The sequence below is a fragment of the Suricata suricatta genome, chromosome 9, assembly GCF_006229205.1.
Source record: "Suricata suricatta isolate VVHF042 chromosome 9, meerkat_22Aug2017_6uvM2_HiC, whole genome shotgun sequence".
Lineage (NCBI taxonomy): Eukaryota > Metazoa > Chordata > Mammalia > Carnivora > Herpestidae > Suricata > Suricata suricatta.
In genome coordinates this window covers 28,930,460-28,952,624 of record NC_043708.1, presented here as the reverse complement: position 1 = coordinate 28,952,624, position 22,165 = coordinate 28,930,460, and the positions used below count along the sequence as shown (strand labels likewise).

The 22,165-nt window shown below is 41.4% G+C and overlaps 1 protein-coding gene across 7 annotated transcripts in view; it reads left to right on the top strand.

Annotated features, from left to right (window-relative positions):
• The window catches only part of SIPA1L1 (signal induced proliferation associated 1 like 1), a 365,455-nt gene that overhangs the window by 272,939 nt on the left and 70,351 nt on the right, over positions 1-22,165 (top strand). For all 7 annotated transcript variants that reach the window (XM_029952089.1, XM_029952096.1, XM_029952095.1 and 4 more), the window contains 3 exons: positions 301-475; positions 10,318-10,421; positions 13,295-13,452. In XM_029952089.1, the coding sequence (XP_029807949.1) occupies positions 301-475; positions 10,318-10,421; positions 13,295-13,452 (437 nt within the window). The remainder of the gene's footprint in view (positions 1-300; positions 476-10,317; positions 10,422-13,294; positions 13,453-22,165) is intronic.

The window sequence follows — 22,165 nt, the reverse complement described above, 5'->3', positions numbered from 1 at the left end:
TTTGTAATCAGAGAAGTTCCGGAAAGTATCAGCATCTGTTCTCATGATGTATTAGCTTGACATACAGAAAATTTTAATTCGTTTTCCTGGCCTTTTCTCTTAATTTGTGAAGGTTTTTAATTATAGATGCTTGTTCTGCTGTATTTTGGGAATTAGAGACAGAAGACTTAAAACAGAAGGATTTCAAGAGAAGAGAGATGCTAGCTAGGCTGGGCACGTGCCCTCCAGGAGTTAGGAGCATCTCAGTGGGCAAAGCGGGTCTGTCTGTATTTACGTGCCTCGTACCGCCTCTCTTGACAGCTGAACTATCAGCAGAAGGTAGGCGTCATGTACTGCCGAGCTGGACAGAGCACCGAAGAAGAGATGTACAACAATGAGTCAGCCGGCCCGGCGTTTGAGGAATTCCTTCAGCTGTTGGGAGAACGTGTTCGGCTCAAAGGATTTGAGAAGTATCGAGCACAGCTTGACACCAAAAGTAAGAAATACTTACACTCTCCTGCTAGGCTTATTTACCGCCTGCTGTGTTGACGTTCATCTGCTAAATTGCCCATAAAACAACAGTGCCATTTACTGCAGAGCACCGCTGGTGATGGGGGAGAGGAAGCCAGAGAAGGAGGACGCGGCCCCAAAACATTTGATGACTGTAATCAAGGTAGCTAGGATCGGTCTGTCAAAAAGAAACGGTGTTCTCATCAGTGCCGACACAGTAGTAGAGCAGTGGGTGCAAATCATGCACATTTGCTCCTGGATAGGGTTGCGTAAATGTCACCATAGTTAAGTGAATGTTAGAGTGATTAAAAATTGTAGCATCTTTTTTTTTTTTTTTTCTGTTTTTTAGTTATTTTTGAGAGACAGAGAGAGGCAGCACAAGCAGGGGAGGGTCAGAGAGAGAGGGAGACACAGAATCTGAAGCAGGCTCCAGGCTCTGAGCTAGTGGTCAGCACAGAGCCAGACACGGGGCCCGAACCCACGAACCGTGAGATCATGACCTGAGCTGAAGCCAGATGCTTAACCAACTGAGCCACCTAAGGTGCCCCATAAAAAAAATTGCAGAATCTTATAACCATCTGGTCGTAAGCCCTGGAGTTTTTTACTTTCATTGATTTATTTTGTAATCGCCATGCTCATGTACACAGTCAATGTTCATTATAAGGGTTTTCTTATTTGTTTTTGTCTTCTATTAATATTGAGATTTTTTGTTTGCCTTTTTTCTATTTTTATTGTTCATAGTCTAATTGAATCCCTAAGGAAATAGACTTCTTAGTTTTGGTATTAGTTCAGCTCCTGAACTGTGTTGATTAAAAGCACAATAACGGAAGAATCTTTTTAGATGTGGCTCATGAACATACAAGGTTGTGCACTCCCCTTCCGCAAGCTGTTAATAAAATAGTTACGCTCTCAGCATCCGGTTAGGGTAGAGTATATGTTGACGTCTGCTGTGCGTCTGTGAGGAGGCAGTTTTCAATTTTATCTCAGAACCCATCCATGGACACCCCTGACCGGTTTTTCTTTGAGAGGGTCTTTGGATTAGCACATCTGCATGACAGTCTATAGTAATCTCCGATTTTCTGTACAGGAAATTAAGTAAGGAGTTGAGTCACGAAAACAGAAAAGCATTCATAAACTCCACGGCAGGGAAGAATTTCCTGTTGCCATGGTTTTGCTGTTGCCACCTTGGAAGCTACACGCAAGAGAGACTATTAGAGCCCATACGTAGCCTAGACTCTTAAATACTTTTTAACGTCCCATACTCTGCTTGCAGTTGCATAAAATGTTCAATCTTAATATGCCCCGAAACTCTTCTTTTTCAGATAGGCTGACATTTGCCCTAGGCGCTCCATTCATGTTGTCCCAGTTTGTAGTGTTACATAAATTATCATCACCACCAAGAGCGCTAAGAAAGCTTCTGAGGAGAGTGTAATAAGCCCCCTGCTTCTATGCATGAATGGCCAGATTAGAAATTGATTCAGATTAGATATTATTTCTGTATTCACACATGCCCAGCCACCTCTTGATGATGAAGGGCAACATGAGAAATGTATATAGCAAGACCATACTTAAGCATTGTGGTATCAAATGAGACACTGAAATAAATAAAATAAGCACTGTACGCACATTTTGCCTCAGTATCCCAATAGCTACAAAGGCTAGAGGGGGATAAGCACGGATTAGCTGACCGCCTCTGAGGGCCCACTTGTTCTGTAACATTCAGCGGAGGGGGGGGTCCTTTTCACGCAGTGTCCTCCTTTAAGACCCCTAGTAACCTCTCAGGGCAGAGCAGAGGAATTGGTCTTTCATTTCTGCCCTTTCAGAGTATTGGGTTTCTTCTAGGGAACAAAAAGTCGGGAAGTATCTCTATTATAAAGCTCTAAAAGAGGTCATTTGCATGTTTATCTCTCTGACTTCAAGCTGTTAGGGTCAAAACCGCCTCTGCACGTCTCACTGGCTTCTCACTGGCCATGGCACCCCCAGAGATAAGACTTTGCTCTGTGTGCTAGAAGAGAATCTCGCCACGTTGTGTCTAATCATGCTTTGTGTCAGAAAACCCTCTCCTTCAGTATAATCATTAAAAAGATAAAATGCTGCTGGGGCACCTGGGTGTCTCACTCTTGATTTCGGCTCAGGTCACAACTTCACAGTTCATGAGTTTGAGCCCTGTATCGGGCTCCGCACTCAGTGTGGAGTCTGCTTGAGATCCTCTCTCTCTCTCTCTCCCGATCTCTCTGCCTCTCCCATGCTTGTGCCCCCTCGCCCTCTCTCAAAATAAAAAAAATAAACCAAAAAAAATCATCTTCAAAATAAGTAAGTAAGTAAGAGAAAATGCTTTCCAGGACGAGTGTTCCTAAAGGATCACTTCTTGTACATGCGGTGGTGTAGGTATGATTGGATCCGTGGATTCCTAGTTTCCATCAAATAAAAGTAGTAATTGCCAATCTTTATTTTTTTCTGTTGCCATCTTCTGAATCTCCAATTACACATACATTAGATCGCTCACTAGCATACCACAGGTAACTGAGGCTCTGTTGATTTCATTTTTTAACCTTTATCCCCCGTGTGCTTCCTTTTGGATAATTCCTATTAACATATCTTCCAAGTTCACTGTGCTTTTCTTCTACAGTGTCATAATCTGCTGTTAATCCAGTCCAGTGAAATGTTCATTTGAGATGTCATCTTCTGAAGCCAGAATTACATTTGGTCCTCTTCTCAGTTTTCTACTTTATCTTCATTAACTTGTTTTTTTAACTATTATTTTTTAAATAATTTTTAAATGTTTATTGAGAGAGAGAGCGTGAATGCGTGAGCAGGGGAGGGGTAGGTGGAGAGAGATTTCCAAGCAGGCTTCATGCTCTCTGTACCCTAGCAGGTAGCTGACACAGGGCTCAATCCTATGACCATGAGATCATGACCTGAGCCCAACTCAAGAGTTGGACACTTGGCAGCTGGGCCACCCAGCTGCTCCTACTTGATGTATTTATGATAGCTGTTTTAAAGTCTGCATGCTAATACTAACATCCTTGTCATTTGAGGCCTCCATTTAACAGATTTTTTCCTGCTTTTGAGTTACATTTTACTGCTTCATGTGTCTGGTTACTTTTGATTAGAGAGTACATATTGTGAATGTTTTATGGTTGAGTGTCTAGATTGTGTTGTCTTCTTCCAAGAGTGTTGAGTTTTGTTTTGGTGGGCAGTTAAGTTACTTACAAAACCTCTTGATCTTTAAGAATCTTGTTCTTAAGCTTTATTAAAGCATACCTAGGGCAGTCTTTATTTTCTAATGTAGTTCTGCTACTAAGGCATGACTTTTCTTATGTCCGAGGACCTGCATATTCAGTGAGGTCTCTTTACTGTGGCTGGTTAGAACTTGAGTGTCTTCCAATCTTATGTCAACTGTGAGAATTATTTGCCTTATAGTTCTTTGGTAGTTTTTCTTTGCCTAATAGTTTTTCTCTCTTTCTCTTATTGAGTTACAATTCTATACAGTTGATAATAGCATTATGTTAGTTTCAGGTGTTCAACATAATAATTTGATAACGTGTATATATTGTGAAATGACCACCACAGTAAGTCTATATGTGTCACCATACAAGGCTACAAAAAATTTTTTTCTTGTGATGAGATCTGCTCTTAGCAACTTCCAGATATACAGTATTATTAACTGTAGCCACCATGCTGTACAGTACCCTAATAGTTTTTCTTTGCCTGGCTTTGCAATCCTACTTTGTGTGTGCAGCTTCATATTCAGCCCAAGGCTCAAGGGGAACTTATGCGGATTTCGGAACCTCTCTCACTGTGTAGTTTCCTCCTGTTTGGTGTGCTACCCAGCAAATATCAGCCACCTCAGGCTTCCTGAACTCCCGTATATTTTGGCTTTCCCTCTTCAAAGCCATGCACCATGCCATTGTTCCAAAAGTTCCTCCAGGTAGAAACCCTGGTGGGATCAGAGGGCTCATCTTCGATTCTTCTTTCTCTGGGGTCACTGTCCAATGCTGCCTATTGTAAAATGTCTGAAAAAAAAAAGTTATTTCAGATATTTTGTCCGTTTTTCTAGTTACTTACAACGGGAGAATAAATCCTGTACCAAGTTACTCCTATGGTAGAAGCAAAGGTTCCAGGTAGTCTGTGTTTGTCGTTTCGTTTACTCCTCCAAGTGTTTACTAGGTTTTGGTTCTTCCCGTTTTACAGAATTGGCTTCTTTGGATCAACGTGCCCAGTGTCAGACAGCTAGGAAGCACTAGGGAGGTGGAACAGATCCTAGTGCTGTGGTTAAGGATGTGTTCAGAGAAAGCATAAGTGTGGAATTAAGTACAGTGAAGCCCAGGGCTCTGTGCCTTGTGGCTGTGTCTCCTCCCCTTCTCTTCAGCCTTTGGGCTAAAATTAACCAAGCCATCTCATGAAACAGCTCTACTTGTCATGCGTTACAATTATATTCAGAATTTAGTATTTTGGTAAAGGAGGGAGAGGCTCAGGAAAGGAAGAATTGATGTGCTACTGAACTGAAATTTCTCCCAATTTCTCCTACAAAGTCTTTTCCTGTTTCAGAAGTAAGGACTTCTAGCAAATAAGCTACAAAGGGGTCAGGGGTTGGAACAGTTTTACAAAGAAGAAATTTTCAGTAGTGGAGTTTTTCCCCCTCCTTACTTTGTTTCCTTATTTGAAAGATACAGCCTCTAGATAATTACCATCCTCTCGTTCTGCAGCAAGTACAGAAATAAGCTTCCCACCAAGCAGTGTGTTATTTGAAAGCTGGAGACCCCCTTCACTTACAGCTGTGCATATGGATTATTATTAGGGAAATCATTTCCTGAATGAGGCTTGTTTGTCAAGTCAGGACAAAGGAGACTTTAGGAGCCCTTTGTAAGCATTCCTTCCAAGCCTTGCCTCCATTAATTTGCTGCAGTATTAGTGAATGCTAGCTGCTTCCCCCTTTTTTCAGCAGTGTTTTAAAATCCAAGGAAATAAGGATGCCTGGGTGGCTCAGTCGGTTAAGCGTCCAACGTCAGCTCAGGTCATGATCTCACAGATCATGGGTTTGGGCCCCATGTCAGGGTCTGTGCTGACAGCCCAGAACCTGGAGCCTGCTTCGAGTTCTGTGTTTCCCTCTTTCTGCTTGTGCTCTCTGTCTCTCATAAATGAATAAATGGTAAAAAAAATGTTTTTTAATAAATAAAAATCTTTAAAAAAACAAGGAAATAAATCCTTCTGTTTGGAATATTTAAACTTCAATGAGGAACGGGGTAAAACTAGCATTGTTTAAGTGCTCTGCATATGCAAAGGGCATTTGGAGTCAGAGACTGTGATGAATGAAAGGATTCTTTCTTCACCTCCTTAAACTTCGACTGTGTAAAGTTTCTCCTTTGAGTGTTGCTGGGATGTGCTTGGCAAAGAAATGAAAATACGTAAAAGTCCTTGTTTAAGGATATTATACTCTTTACTTCAGCGTCACAAAATTCTAAATTCTAGTCAACCCATTTCCTGAGCATCTTTCATAGGCTCACACTTCCACATACATGATTTCACTTAATCCTCACAGCAGCAAGAATATCAGTGGGCAGAGAAGTGAAGTGACTTGTTTGTGGTCACTTAGCAAAGGTGCTACTGGCATTCAAAGTCAGATCTTCTTACTTCCAAACTGGGAAGCCAGGTACTTGCAGGTGTCTTGCAAAGTGGCTGACTCCTAAGCACCAGCCCCACACCATCTTGTCCTTGGTCATCTCTCACTGTGTTACTTATTTGGAGACGCCGTGAGTCCCAGGTGTGTTCACATGCACCCTCACACATCCTGGAGCTGACACTGTATGAACGCGCCTGTCATGGCAAAGGGCCCTGCTGTAACGTCTTCATTCTGCCCTCATCCAAGTAAAGTAACCCATCCGGCCGTGGCTAAATGTACGTTGAAAGAATACTAGTAAATATGATAGATGCCAGAGCAGGTAGAATTCTTGATTTCCCCAAATACTGCATTAGTGAGTGAGGGAAACCGTGCCACAAGGGCAGAAGCGTGTCTCATCTCGAATAGATGCCATTGTCCCGGATGTCCACATGTGGCCCTGACTGTATTTCTGAGCATTGACTTCTGCATTCCCCTAGACCCTGAAGCGAGGTTGCAGAGACAAGACATGGGGGGTGGAGGGCGGCTTAAAGGGATGGTCCCCGGCAGCCAACTGACAATTACTAAATTTCAAATTAAATGCCGGGAAAAAAATGAGATCTACAAGCTATCTGATTACCTCTTATATTTGATGTGTTCTATCATAGTGAGGACACTTAATAAACACAACGTAAGCTTCCTTTCTTCTATTGACTTTATTTAGTCTACATAAGTTTAGTTAACGAGATTACTTTTCTTTCGTGTTCATAAATATTTAAAACTAGGAACTTTCCTGAAATCAAATTGCATGGGCCATTTTCCTTCATCTGGCTTTTCTTAACTCTGGCTATATCTGTTAGTGACTGCAAAAAGGTTGTATAAAAATCTAATTACTTTTCCTTATCCAGATTCAGATACATACACCTTATCAACCAAGTTTCAGCCTGCCAAAAAGGAGAGGAGTTGGGCCCAGAAGAGAAGTCAGAGATGATTATGACTCTGTCTCTGAAACTGATCTCCAAACTTGTTCACCTGTTCAGACCATTCATGGGGTTTTAGAGTGACGGGGGTCTGGAGCTGATGGCCGAGGAAGAATTCTTGAGAGGTCTTTGGTGCAAACGAGGTGATTTTATTAAAGCACAGGGACAGGACCCATGGGCAGAAAGAGCTGCACTGGGTTGTGAGGGAGGACTGGTTGTGCGCAATGAGTTGGGGGAGGGAAAGGCAAAAAAGAGGCCTCCAGAAGGACTTTCATATACTCAAGAAGATTCGTAAGATGCCAGAGGCCTAGCTGATGTCAAGTTGAGGTGGTTTTCCTCTAGTAAGGCATCGCTTTACCACTGTAGGCGGCTCCTAGAGAAAGGCTGCACGCTGTATTTGTCTCAGGTATCTGTCAGTGGGCTGCAGGTTACAAAGAAATTTCATATTACCTGACATGTCCTTCTTGCCTTTGTTCTGAGGGTTGGGTGATGTTGGGGCTCCAGGAAACTGAGTCTATAGGTTTCTGGAGATTAGGCTCCGGACAAGATTGCCTTTTTCTTGTCATTTACTAAGACATTTGTAAACTGATGGAGACTCTTGTCCAGCATGACTGTGATCTCTTATCAGTTAACTGTTTGCTTTCTTTCCTTTCCTTTGTCCTCCGCAGCCTGGAGTGCTGGGGAATGTCACACGTGCCCCACCTGGGGGCGGGGTGCTTGTTAGCTCGTGTTTCACCCTCAGTCCCCGTCTTTTGCTCTCTCATCAGTCTTCAAATAGAAACACCTAATGTAGGATATTATCACATATCTACACTTTTTCAAAGCAGCAGAGAAAAATATTATCATTCCTAAATTATTCAGTGTCTTCTTATCATCTGTGTTAATATTAGAAATTTTACTTTCTATGACTTAGCATGGAGTGCTGACCTTATTACTGGGCAGATGCCACCCGCGGGTAGTATGATTTGGAGGCAAATCACGTGATTATCAAGATGACCCATAAGGTGCCTGAATTTACTTTTAAAGCTCCATATAGATATGAAGGAGCATTATCTTCTTTCCACCCCTCTTCTCAAGTATATTTCCCATTATAAATTTTTCAATATATATATATTCTTTGCCCCGAGAAAAAAGGAATTTTGCCATTTTCATATTTTCCTGATTGCCAAGCTATTAAGTTTTTCAGGGTTGTGGGGTCACTAAAAATATAATAAGAGAAAGATTGGATGCTTTATTCTTTAAAAAATATAGCACATGTTCATTTTCCATTCTCTCTGGTAAAGTTTAATAATTCTGTAACTTAGATGGTATTTTCAGGATTTTGAAATTCCTTACTGATCAGAAAGGGAAATTTCATTGCTTTGGCTCTCATTTCGTCTCTCAGGCTTTTGGAACTGTTCAAACTGTTTAAAATTATCAGCAAAACTTGAGGGTTTCCAAAGGTCCCCAGAAAAAGGCCAGTCAAGCAATCTGTATTCTATAAACGAGACCTGCAGAAAGGTCCATAAGAACGGGCCAGAAGTGGAAAAGCAAGGTTCCCTTCAGTGCTGTCTTCCACATCAGCTCTCCTCTCTGGCAGTAATTCTTTTAGAAGTAGACAGACATACAAAGCAAAATGTAATGCATGAATTCTGGATGACAGTCTCTTTTCTACTTCGTTAATTTTGCTCAAAATTGACTGAAACACATGTAAGTACACGTCAAAGCTGACACATTCACTTTAAGTTTAAAATGTACTAATCAGTTCAGGAGTTATTTATAGCTAGTGCCTTTAGTAGTAGATATGTTCTTCATACTCAAGACGTGTCTTAGATAGTCCAATTATTTATAGCAGTAATTTACAGTTTTTTGTGCTGGTGGCCATTAGCATTTAGAAGGTATTTTTTTTTCCTTGGGAAGCTCTATGTTGGTACATATTTTAGCAATTTCTGAAAGATGGTCTGTGCTTTATTTCTCTTTTAGCTTGTTTTTAATCCTTTGCATTTTATGTCAGCTTCAAAAATTAAGATCCTTCAAGAAGCTCGAGGTTGAAACTCCAGGTTCTAGAACATTTTTACAAGTCTGTTTGCAAGCCACCATTGTGGTCTGTTTTTGGAGCAGCACCTGAAAGGCAGCAGAGCTCCTGCATTACAGTCACCCTGGGGGTGCTTTTTAAATTAGGTTCCTTTGCCCAGCTCCGTACCCACTGCGCAGTATTTCTGGGGGTGGCGCATGGAAATCTGCCTTTCAAACCAGGTTCCCTAAGGTGCAGTAAAGTGTTCTGGTCCTCAGTGGTATGGTCGATGGAGCTTGACTTTACCCAGCGTGAACGAAACGCACTAATGTCATTTAGCAGCTGCAAGTCCAGGTCCTTCAAAGATCAGAGATGCTCCCATTCAATTGGACAGTTAATAATTCTCTTCTCTGGTTTCTGATTATTTCTGGGCAATTGATTTGTTGATGATTAAGGGGGTACAGGTTGCTTTTTACTTAAGGAAGATGAAAGCAGAACACAGTCTATAAAAAAATTGTTAGACATTGCTTAAACACCTTTGTTATAGTTCTTCAGGTTACAGTCCTATTAAATTCTCATCTGCTAAGGATAAAACAATTCTCTTGCTTGAATCACAAGTATTGGAAAAGGTGTTCTTGATGTCTGTGGACAGAGTTCAGGGATATGTGGACTTGGATGGGAAATCATTTTACATTTATTTTCACTGAACCCCTAACTAAAATTTAGGACTTTCTTCAATTATGAATGTAGGCAACAAACCACAGTTGTGTTAAGTTCTGTCTATGATTTTATTGCAAGTTGAAAGGATAGATCTTTCTAGACTGTATTTTTTTTTTTTTTGAGATCCTTCAAACTACTGCTTATGCACATCACTATGATAGTAGTTCTATTAGGTCAATTGCTAAAACTTGTTATAGGAATCTAATGCTATTGTATCATATTTTAAAATTATATTTGATAACTGGTTTTCAGAATAATTGATTTCTATTGAGATCACATGTAGTTTATTTTATGCACTTACAAATACTATTCTGAGAAGGGACATAGGTCTCACTGGACTGCCAAAGAGAATCAGATACAAAAAGTGGGTAAGAACGCTGACGCTAGTTCTTGTCTACATCTTTTGATCCTAAACCATTTCTTTTTTTCTCATTTTTTGGAGATATTTTCCTTAAATGAACTATTTTTCCTGTTCTTTCTATTCCTTTCCTATTCCTAGTCATCTCATTATTGTGTATGTATTTTTTTTACTATAGCTGATTCCACTGGAACGCATTCTCTGTACACAACGTACAAAGACTATGAAATTATGTTCCATGTTTCCACCATGCTGCCATACACACCTAACAACAAGCAACAGGTAAGAGATCCTGGCGTTGTCTGTGTGTCCTAGCCCTTGTTCATTTCCCCCAGAAACCTAAGTGGCAAGTTTGTAAAATCTTAAACCAGAATTTAATGTTGCACCTGTCACCACAGCAGGAAGCTTTTGTGCTTTGCGGAAATAACGAATAGCAAATGAGCTGAAAACAAATGAAGAGTCACAGATTCTAGGTTAACAGCCAGCTGGATGGCTTTGTGAATTAATCATTTGCTTTTCACCCACGGGGGATTGAGGTTTTTATGGAATCCGAAGAGAACAAGTTGAAATCATGGTTTTTAGGTGACCCTGCAGGGTTGCAGAGACCAGATATGAGTGAGTGGGTGAAGTTCCATCTCCAGAGGCCAATGTACAAAGCAGGAAAAGTACCGATGTGTCATTTCAGATTTCAGAGGAGGTTCAGTACACTAACTTGGAGAAGAATCAAAATAAATGTCAACGGGATCTCAGAAAACGTTTTTTTTCTTAATGTTTGTCAGGAGGAGAGCACAGAACATAAACCCTTGCATTTGCATACATCATACACGGTGTCTCTTAAAGAGATCTAAAAGCACAATTCCTGTTACTAACGTGTGGTCAGTTAAGGTAGCAAACTAAGAAGTGGCACCTCGTTACAGAGCACCACGAAAACTGGAAGTACTGTTTTAGATAGTCTCTGGTAGTTGTTTTTTAAAGGTATTATTTCAAAATAAATGATACCAAACTGACATTTAAAAGAGCCAGAGAGCTCACAGCATCTCTGTTCAGTAGCTGTTGGGAACACGAGTGGTCCAGTATCCCCTCTGACCTTGACACGGGTATAGATTTCGTCATTGTCAGCTCTGGTGCAAACGGAACCCAGGCCAGCTGCAGAATGAATCACACAGTCTTTCACAGAATTTAACCAAAAGTGTTTGATCTACTCCAACACTTTGTCACTGAAGATGTGATTGAATCACAAATCCAGGTAACGAGATTTTGCTTTGCTGTGATTACCAGAGTAATCAAAACCAGGCAGCAATGAATCCACCTCAAATCTAAAATAAACCTATTGAAGATAACTCCCATGATTTGGAACTTGTTGACAATTTGTTTTATGCAAATTCCAATTCTACATTACTCTGATAGGAAAGTATCATACTAAGAAGAAATATGTGTTTCTTATTTTGGTCAGTAAGTGGTCAAAAAACTTCAGGACATTCACAAGTAGTATTTAAAGGCTTCTCCTACCTGAGTACACAGGAGAGAAAGGGAAGATGTATGGAAGGGTGTAGTTAAGATTCAATTACTTGTTTATTTCTACTAAATGAAGTGTGTTGAGCAGCATAAGCTGGCATTAAAATGGACAGCTGTCTAAATTATTTAATTTGGGGGTCCAATCAAGGCGAAACTGTTATTATGCACCTAAATTAGAATAAAAGAGTAGTTGATACTGCTGCCTATTAAGAAATTTTAATTCCCTAGCTAGAGAATTTATTTCTTCTTTGTAGATCACCTTATGCTTGAGGGGAAAAAAACCCCAGAAACAACATATCTTTTAAAATCTTGTGGCAGGAATTTGCTTATAAATACTATCTTTCATTGTATACAATGTGAATGGATAGACGGATTTATTTCTATTTGGGTCCTATATTAAGATACTAGTATTACATGTCAAGCAATATTTTGAAGAAAGAATGACATTGCATACAAAAGCAATGACATCATCTCTGCAGCAATGACATAATAATAGACAAATTGTATTTTTTTTGGTATGTCCAAGATCCTGAGTAGATTAATAATGTTTAATAATGAGTACATTCTGTATAGCCATCAGCACAGACAAGCCTTTATTTCTGTAACATCCAATAATATATCATGTCTAAAAATGAAAGTAAATGGCCTCATTAGAAGATAATTTGGGATGCTTTGAAATTCCTAAGGTTAAAAGTACATTTCTGGAACATTCTAACTCCCAATTCTCAACCCTAATAAAAGGCTATTGTTTCTCCCAGCTGGCAGCTAATACTAGATCATTGATTGTATGTAATTTGTGTAAATTAAAGTCACTAGAGAATTTTAAAAAAAAGTTTATACCTGCAAGCTTATGCCTAAGAGATAGTTGATATAAATGTTATATCTCATTATTTTCCTCCTTGTAAGAGTCTCTGTGTAATAGAAATGCAAATTTTGTTCAACCCTTTTTTTCACACTGTTGAAGTAAACTATCTAATAAACCCCTCTTGGAAAGTCATTGGCCTAGCATGAGTTGGGGTGCCTACATTTGAAAGCCACCTTCCAAAACACTATTTAATGTGAAACAGAAGGTGGTCTTAGGCAGCTTGAAGTGTAATTTAAAAAACTATTTAGACTTGAAATTTGACCTGCTTTGAAATTGTTACATTTATATTCTGGAACATTAGTAATTTCTGCACTCCCAGCTCCTGACACAAAAAGCATGTTGGAAAACACCTTAGCCACATTTCTTTAAATGAAGTGAATTAAACCAGAGTATAAATTGCAGTGTAATTATTTCAGCCATTCTCATCTCTAAAAAATCTTCCCTATGGCAAGTTTCTTTCTTCTGTGAAAATGGAACAAAACTGTTGTTATGGAAACTGAGAATTTGGAGATGCTGGAACTTGGCATAAGATGCCAGAGATATTGGTTAGCTCCTGAATGGGCTGTACATTTTATGCAAATTTCAGAATATAAATTTCTGTAACCTTCCTCGGAGGGAGTAAGATGGGCTAAATTATTGACAATAACTGCCTAGATTACCTACCTTAACATGCCCTGATTAATGGTGAATGTTTTAAATACAATTACGTAAGGGAATTGGGGAGGAAAAAAGCAGAGTGTTGTCATTTATACCATTTGCTTATTTTTTCTTTTAGCTCCTACGGAAGCGGCACATTGGAAATGATATTGTCACAATTGTTTTCCAAGAGCCCGGAGCACAGCCGTTCAGCCCCAAGAACATCCGATCCCACTTTCAGCACGTTTTTGTCATCGTCAGGGTTCACAACCCCTGTACCGACAGTGTGTGTTACAGGTACCGGCACCTAGCGGCTGCGTGGGCTTGGCCGGAGGTCACGTCGGGGGGGGGGGGGCATCCTGCCCGCTCACGCAGGTGGCAGCGGGGAGTCTCTTGCCATTTACTCCTGTCTTTGCGTGTGGATGGCCGCATTCACGCGATGATGTCATCCAGTGGCGTTGACATTGCCCAGACACGTTAGTTAAACACCTGCTGTTTCCATTTGCACCTCCTCCTTAGGTGGTGTCCTTGGTCCATACCATCTGGTCACCAGCTAATTATTCATCCTGCTAATTATACTTTGCTTTTGGCATGGCAAGAGTAGAGAAGAATGATGCTATAAGTAGAGAAGTTTTGTTTTAATTACTATTGTTAAAAAGCCCCGGCCCTTGTATTAGGACTGGTTTGATTTGTTCTGTTTCTGACTGCAATCTTTGAGGCATTTCAATGCGTTAGTAAGCGTTCCGGTGGGATTGTCTCAGTGTCCCATGTCAACCCAGTCTTAGGAGTATCAGAATTCAAGCATCTATCTGTAAGAGACCTTTGGGTGTTGACGAGGATAAGAACCTTGAATTGCTGGGTCAACATGTGCATAGTACCAAGTAGATGTGTCAGGCTGTTATAGCACTAACAAGATGTTTCTAATAGGAATCTGTCCTTTTAAAATAATGGAATTTTATCCTGTCTTTCCATCGCTAAAATTTGGAAGATTAGGCCTTGTTAATATTGGGTATTTGTTTTATTTGCTTTATTTTTATTTATTGTTTTAGAAATTGGATTCTTTTTTATTTTTAAAAAAGATTTTTAATGTTTTATTTTTGAGAGAGAGAGAGAGAGAGAGAGAGAGAGAGAGAGAGAGAGAGACAGCACAAGCAGGAGAGGGTCAGAGAGAGAGAGGAAGACAAAGAATCTGAAGACAGGCTCCAGGCTCTGAGCTAGCTGTCATCACGTGAGCCAAAGCTGGACACTTGACTGACTGAGCCACCCAGGCGCCCCTGGGTATTTGTTTTTAAATTCATATAGCCACCCACACAGAAAGTGGCCAGTACAGACTGACGGTTGGTTGGTTGTGAGAGCCACAGCTGTCTACTTGTAGGAAGGAGCCAGCGCAGGTTAATTATGGGAGGGGAGCAAGCAAGTTCAGGGAACAAAACAAGGAAAGGCTACTCTGGACTACTGTAAACCACTGCCTTCTTGCACAGCCTGCAGTAACTGTGTATGTTGGGCTCTGGTGATAAGCCAGCACTCTTTCTAGCCACTTCACATGGGTCACCTTATTTAATTTTTAAAACCCATGCATTAGGTACTGTTTTTATCCCCCACTTTCTGAGGAGGAAGCTCACGCAGGGGCGATAGGTCACTGGCCTGAGGTCAGCTGATGCTGGGCAGCTGAGATCGTAATGCACCGAGTCTGGTTCTAGAGCCCGGCCCCTTCACTGCTCGGCTGTGCTGCCCCGCTCACGTGCCCTGGGAAGCAGGGGCCTTTGTTGCCCTTGCGGCTGATCTGCCAGCTATTCCCGAACTCTGGGCTAAGGGCGCGGGAACTCCCAATGGAAGAGACCTATACCTGCAGCCTTTTACCAAGAATATGGTCTCTGGAAGCTGCTTTATTTAGAATAAATAACATGATGATTATTTAAAGTAGAATGACAGAGGGGCTCCTGGGTGGCTCAGTCGGTTAAGTGTCCGACTTCAGCTCAGGTCATGATCTCATGGTTCATGGGTTCGAGCCCCACATCCAGCTCTGTGCTGACAGCTAGCTCAGAGCCTGGAGCCTGCTTCAGGTTCTGTACCTCCCTCTCCTTATGACCCTCCCCTGCTCACACTGTGTCTGTCTGTCTGTCTCTCTCTCTCCCAAAAATAAATAAAACAGAAAAAAATAAAAATTTTAAAAATAAAGTAACAAGAAATGGATAAACTTAATTTTAGGAGTATCACTTTTGACCCAATAATACATTTTATTTTTATTTCAACATGTGATTTTTAAGTTTTAAAGGTTACTGACCTATTTTACATATTTTCTTGGACTGAGACTTTGGAATATGGAGTGCATTTTAGAGTTACAGCTCATCTCAGGATGTTGGATTTTCATTGAACATAATGTTCAGATTTCATAAAAGTTGCGACTGGAAAAATAGATTCATATACTCCAGTGTTCCAGACATGCTTTTCAAAAGCTTTTGAGTGTCACTTCATAAAATCTGTAATCGCATACTCCTTGGTCACAGTTGCCCCTAATCGAGTGCTCAACAGCCACACGTGGCCAGGGTAAGTCTAAATAGATGAATCAGGAGGAAAGGTCTCTCAGCCTTCTCCAACACTTTGCTAGATGAGGAAGTGATATCTGTCTTACTCTTTTATTAAAAATTTTTTAGTGTTTGTTTATTTTTGAGAGAGAGCATGGGGGAGGGCAGAGAGAGGGGGGAGACCCAGAATCCAAAGCAGGCTCCAGGATCTGAGCTGTCAGTACAGAGGCTTGAACTCACAAATCAAGAGATCATGACCTGAGCTCAAGTTGGATGCTCAACCCACTGATCCACCCAGGCACCCCTGTCTTATTCTTTTAAAACTCCCCACCCCAGCCTTGAAAACCATGCTTTTTGCTGTCTCTCTCATTTCTAATCTGGTGCCTGGAGAGCCCATCTTCTTGAACCCCACCATGCAGTGTGATGCTGGACCCTTTGTGGGAAGAAGTTTTGTTTTGTTTTGTTTTAATTACAGCACCCCAGCTCATGGCACACAAGCTGGCCTGGAATTTCCTAGTTGCCAAGCTTGCTTGAAGACCCAGTGCCCTGCTTAGAAACTGAACATGGGCCTTTTGCAAATCCAAGAGGACATACCAATTTGTGACATCACTAAAAGATATCACAAGAGAGGTGCCTGGGTGGCTCAGTTGGTTAAGTGTCAGACTTCAGCTCAGGTCATGATCTCACGGTTCATGAATTTGAGTCCCATGTTGGGCTCTGTGCTGATAGCTCAGAGCCTGGAGGCTGCGTTGGATTCTGTGTCTCCCCCTCTCCCTGCCCTTCCTCTTTCTCTCTTTCTCTCTCAAAAATAAATAAACATAAAAAATTAAAAAAAAAAGAAATCACAAGAAACTAGAGTAGAGATCTTTTTTCTGTTGGTAACTCGAGGTGTATTGATTGTTCTCAGTCCCTCTCAAAATGAGCTAGGCATGTCTCCCATAGTGTGTGGGGATGTCAGATGCTTCAAGGGGACAGATGCGTCAAGTCCCAGAGCAGATAGGGCACCTCTGTTGTAGCTAATGCATGGGAGAAAGCATGAAGGGTTTATGTTCTCCGAAAATAAATGTATCACGAAGCAGAATAGGTCTTCCAAAGAATCTCTGTACCTGTGAGTTTTTCTCATACCCCAGTCACTCCCCAGAACACTAGGGTATGAAGTTATGGGCCTCTTCCATTTCTTATCGTACTTTGGTTGAGAAGTTTAGAGCTGTATTGATTTCTCCTAAATTAGATTTAAATCTAACTTAACTCTAGCCCTGAGTGATACAGCTAGAGGGATCAAAATACTTCTTATCATTGAGAATCTCTTGCTCTGAACTTCTTCCCCAGCAGACACTCACGTTTACTTATTGGCATCTCCATACTTGTGCTGAGGAAACCACAAAAGGTGTTTGCTCATCGGAGCTTCTCGCTGTGAAGGGGTGGAGAGGGTGGGTCAGTGCAGGCCGAAGGTATAAGGAACATTTAACTGACAAAATGGGGTTCAGCGTGTGTTTTAGAGCATGGATGGGGGAAGTTCAGTGGGGAAAACAGAAGTGATTCTAGGAGCGGCCAGTGGTGTCTCCGGAAGTGTAGCCAGAATAAGGCAGGCGGCGAGTGCAGTAAGAAAGTGTGGCCATAGATGGGGTCACGTGGCAGTGGAGCCCTTTGGAATGCTGGGCCACCCGGGAGCGCAGTATAGACTTTTAGGGGAATTCACCCAATGTCACCGTGCCAGATCCAGTGTATACAAAAAGACAACTTTGAACATGTTGTTCATTTACTTTCACCAACTCTTTACAGCCGTCATCAGGTGTGTGCTAGGCACTATTCTAGGCCCGGGGACATAGTAGGGGAACAACGAGAAGAAATCCTGTGGTAGATATGGAAATGAGGTCCTGAATAATGGATGTTCTATCTTCCTGGGGACTGGAAAGTTTATAATTTATAATTTATTTCTAAGAGGAAAAACTGACTATTTCAAACTAAATCCAGAGACCAATTGACCTTGAACGGTAGACATAGTCAAGAACTCAGAAATTTATCACTAAGCCTGTACTAAAGTTTATGCTTACACCTGATAAGACAGCCCCCGGTCTCTTATTTTATTTGTATCATTACACTGAGCTTAATTATCTGGTCCTGGCTGATACAGCAGATTAGAAGCAACAAATCAAAAAGATGAAGGACTGCTCCGTGGCAAGGATGTGCTGAGACATCACTAAGTGATTCCTGAGATGTAGGAAAACTCTTCACATCAAAGGTATAAATCCAGTAAGCACAGCAGTCTGGGGTCATTTGGTTTGAAAACAAAGGACCAGATATACTGAGCTCACCCCTGAGGGCCTCACTTTGTAAAAACACAGTGTAAAAATTTTCCCTGATGTTTTTTAGCAACTCATGAATTAAGAGATCTGGGCATTGATGTTCAGAGGTTGCTGATATCAGAAAGAGAGACAAACGTGCGTCTCATGGAAGGATCTGTCTACACCTATGAATTAGTCTTGTTTCCCCCCTCCACCCTCCTCCGCCATTGAACCTAAATCTGATCAAACCTCTGGAGGAGGCAATTTACAGGACATACGCGAGACAGAAGAGCATGACTGTATTCAGCAAAACTCAGACTCCAGGCAAGTCTATGTGATGACCCAATTTCCTCAACACATAAATGCAAGAAATAAAAGAGAAAATGAGAGAAGTGGAAGGGAATTAACAGAATAAAAAAAAAAAATGAAAGACAAAATTGCAGTGTGTGGGCCTTATTTGGACCCATTTTCGATAAAAAGATTTAATAATGTATAGGACATCTTAAACAACTGAGCACTGGAACATTGATTTTTGATTACATTGAGGGATTACTAGTAGTTTTAAAACTAGGGTAGTTGTAAGTGGTTATAATGACCCAAGCCTTTAAAACAAGTGTTAAATTGTGGTCAGTCAGTACATTTAGAAAGGTAGAAATGCAGGTTTCTCCTCTCAGAGATTTCCATATTCGGAGGTTAAGATATAATAAATGCTGAGAGGCGGTAGTATGACATAGTGCAAAAAGCACTTGGAATCAGACCAGATTGTCAAACCTCTCAGATCTTAAATTTCCCTTTCTGTGCAGTGGCAGGCTGCTTGGCGTCTACTTGAAATCCCATAAGTAAGTATCTCGTGTAGGCAGGGAGTGTGTGTGTGCATATTCAATGTACACGCCCTTCTTTTCTTGAATAAAAATAAGCAAATATGCAAACTTCAGCTGGGAGGAGAAAAAAATCAGAGTGGGTCAGGTGGTGGAAATTTCTTTCCGAAGGTCCATCTCAAGCCACAGACAGCATCCCTGTTGTCCAGGGTAGCTGATCTTTTGGAGACGAAAACCTGAACAAGTCACTCTAGGTGATTAAACCATCTGGGGAGAAGTGCAGACTCTGGTGGACAGTCTTCCGCACGGGGTCCTTCAGGCCTGGCCCTTCCACTCTCTGCCCCCACTGGGGCCTCTGCCGATCCTCCTCCTCACCGCTGCCACCAGGGCCGTGGCGGTGGCTTTCAGCTCCCAGGGGATACCGTGTTCCCTCCCTCGCCTACACTTGCTACTACCCAGGGCAGAAATGCCTCTTCCTACACACCCCTACCCCTCCTTCGTCTGACCAGCTCTTGCTTGCTTTCCTCTGGGAGGGCTCCCCTGACCTCCCAGGATTAGGTAAATGTCTTCCTTAAGTGTTTGCAGTAGCACCCCACACCTCCCACAAGAGCACTCAGACCGTTGGATGTAGCGTAACTAGACTTTGAACTGCTGGAGGGCTGAGCGTGGGACCTCGCATCCTGATCCTCAGCGTGAGCACAATGCCTCACACACAGTCAGTGCCCCGTGAGTGTGGGGGAACGAATCCTACTAGAAGTCAAGAGCCCCCCAGGGAGGGAACGACAGGCATGCGTTTGTTCTGCCGCTGGCCATTCCTGTCCTTTGCCCCAGCCCGCTTTCTCGGAAAGCTCCCCACGCTGGTAGTCCAAGAAGCGGAAACCTCCCTCTACCATTTTGACTTTGAGTCCTCTTCCTTCTAAATTTGGGATTGGATTGGGGTTGGAATTGTTTATTGCAATTTCCATGCTGCTTCAGAAATTCAAGCATCATTGTTGTCTCACTTTTTTCCATTGAGACTTTGGTTCGTGTATCTCTGGAATATTCCTATCATCGTCAGCCTAATGGCTTAGGGTGTCAAGACCTGCTACTTTATCCAGGGTCTTTGATGCTAGCAAATGGCACGAAGCCCAGCCTAATGGTGGTCTCTGCAGCGCTGTGACTCTCGTGGACGGTCCCTTTTGCAAGCACCTCAAGAGTGGGAGCTTTAAAAATGTTCCCTTACTTTAGGGGGAATCGTGCGGTCTTGTCAGAGCTCGCTGCTGGCATCCAGAAGCTCGAATTCCAGTCCTGGCTCTCTGGGAGAGGCTCTGGGCACGTCATTTCACTTCACAGAGTCCGTTTCCTGAAGTGAAGAACTCCTACCAGCCACTCGAATGGAGGTTCAGGGATAGGTCAGACATCAGTAAAACACAGGACACCTTCCTAGTCTTTCAGCCGTACTCCCGAGGTTTGACGGACAGAACCTGTTTTTGTGTTAAAACAAACACACATACTCCTCGGTAGAATGCAGATTCAAGATGAGTTTTAAGATGACACTCAAGATTTTTTTTGACAGTTTGAGGAACACTGAATTCTGTGTGTTCCCTTCCAGTGCTACCTTTCCATCATTGCTTCAGCCTCTGAGCTGTGGCTGCTGGGTAAGCCTCCTGAGGAGAACACCCTGGTCCCCAGCACTGCTGAGCACATAGGGCATGGCTGTGGTTGTAAAGAATGCATTATTTCTGAGGGGTACAGTACTGCCTATGAGGCTAACTCGTGTCCAGGCAGAAGCTTTTTGGAATCTGCTTTTAAAAATAGCAAGAACCATCTATAATTAATACATCTTAAGTATCTATATATAGCAAACTGAAGTTCTAGAAAGGCTTCTTATGAAGCAAAAATACTCTTACTGCTGAGCTTAAAGCAGGCCTTATTATCAGGAGTTCAGAATCCGTGGCATCTAAATTAATGAGCCTTTAACCTTGTAGAAAACCTTGAAGTTAGATGAACCCAAAACGAAACCCTTTGTTCACAAAAAGCATCCCAGGGTATCATCTTCCTCATCTTCTGTAAAGGTTCTGTTTCTAATGATGCAAAGCTGATTTTAGCGCCCATATCCTTTACCTCCCTACCATGATGATTCATTGATAATTATATGTTCAGGATTCAGTTCTTTCCCTCATAGGCCATTCTAGAGGCTTCTAATTATCACTGGGTGTTCAGTACATATTTGTCTAAAATGCTAACAGTTAATAAATAGATCTGTAGAAAACCTTAAGCAAGTATAAGGGGCAAATGGATAGGGGGTGCTCATATTGGTGCCCCCAGTCAGCATTTTCCTCTCCTTGTTTAAAAGAAAACCACAGCTGCTGCTTGAGAAAGAATAACCATTTGAAGTGAAATTAGCAAGAGGAGAAATTGGCAATTTAAAAATGAGTATTTCAGGATCCTTACAAGATTTCTCTTAGAAAAGCTAGCATATCTGGATTTTAGCGTCTTTGGCTTGACTTTTTAAAAAATGATCAAATTAAAATTACATGGCTGTCAGCACTAAAGCCAGACTGTTCACAATAGATGAGGAAAATTGCCTTTCTGATATGGTATAATCAGGTTAAATGCATATGGAGGTTTCCGTGGATTCTCTTCCCCAGTTAGAAAAGGGAGGTATTGCTGGCCACCTTTCTTTGTCATGAAGTGAACTGAATAGTCTTAAAAAAATAATAACAACCAACAAATAGGCCATCCCATGACATCCTCAGACAACATAGGCACCTTCTGTCCTGAGGTTCCTGATTTTTATTTATTTCTCTTGTTGTCACAAGAAATAATCATTTTTTGAGAAACAAAGCTAAATACCTTAAAGTAAAGCCTTCTTAAAACAAAAATAGTAATGAAACAAGAGTTCTTTAATTCACTTTGCAATATGTACACTCTCTAATTATGACTTTTCCATTCTGGAAATTCAGAAAAAGCATTTTGTGTTGCTGCTGTAATACTTGGTACAATTGCATAATGGACTTACTTTTAAATAATCAGGTGATTGGAAAAGACAGACGTTTGCTCTGTTACAATCATTTCCGGCCCTCTCAAACTTTGCTGAGGTCCTAGAATGAGACCATGAGAACATGATAGAAAACACACACCATTTCTGTTTCCATTGAACTTATGTTGGTTGCTGTTTTAGGAAAAACTTGGGGGTTTTTTTGAGATTAAAAATAATCGGTTATTACAAATGCTCATATGGTCCTTATCTTAGGCCCAATTTTAGCAATATTATGCAAAGGAAGTGATTGGGGTGGGATTTCTCAAATAAGAGGAGAAGGAAAATATTTTCCTTGCAAATAAATTATCAGTAAGTACCAAATACCAAATGCAGAGGAAGTGGATCAAAGAATAGATCAGC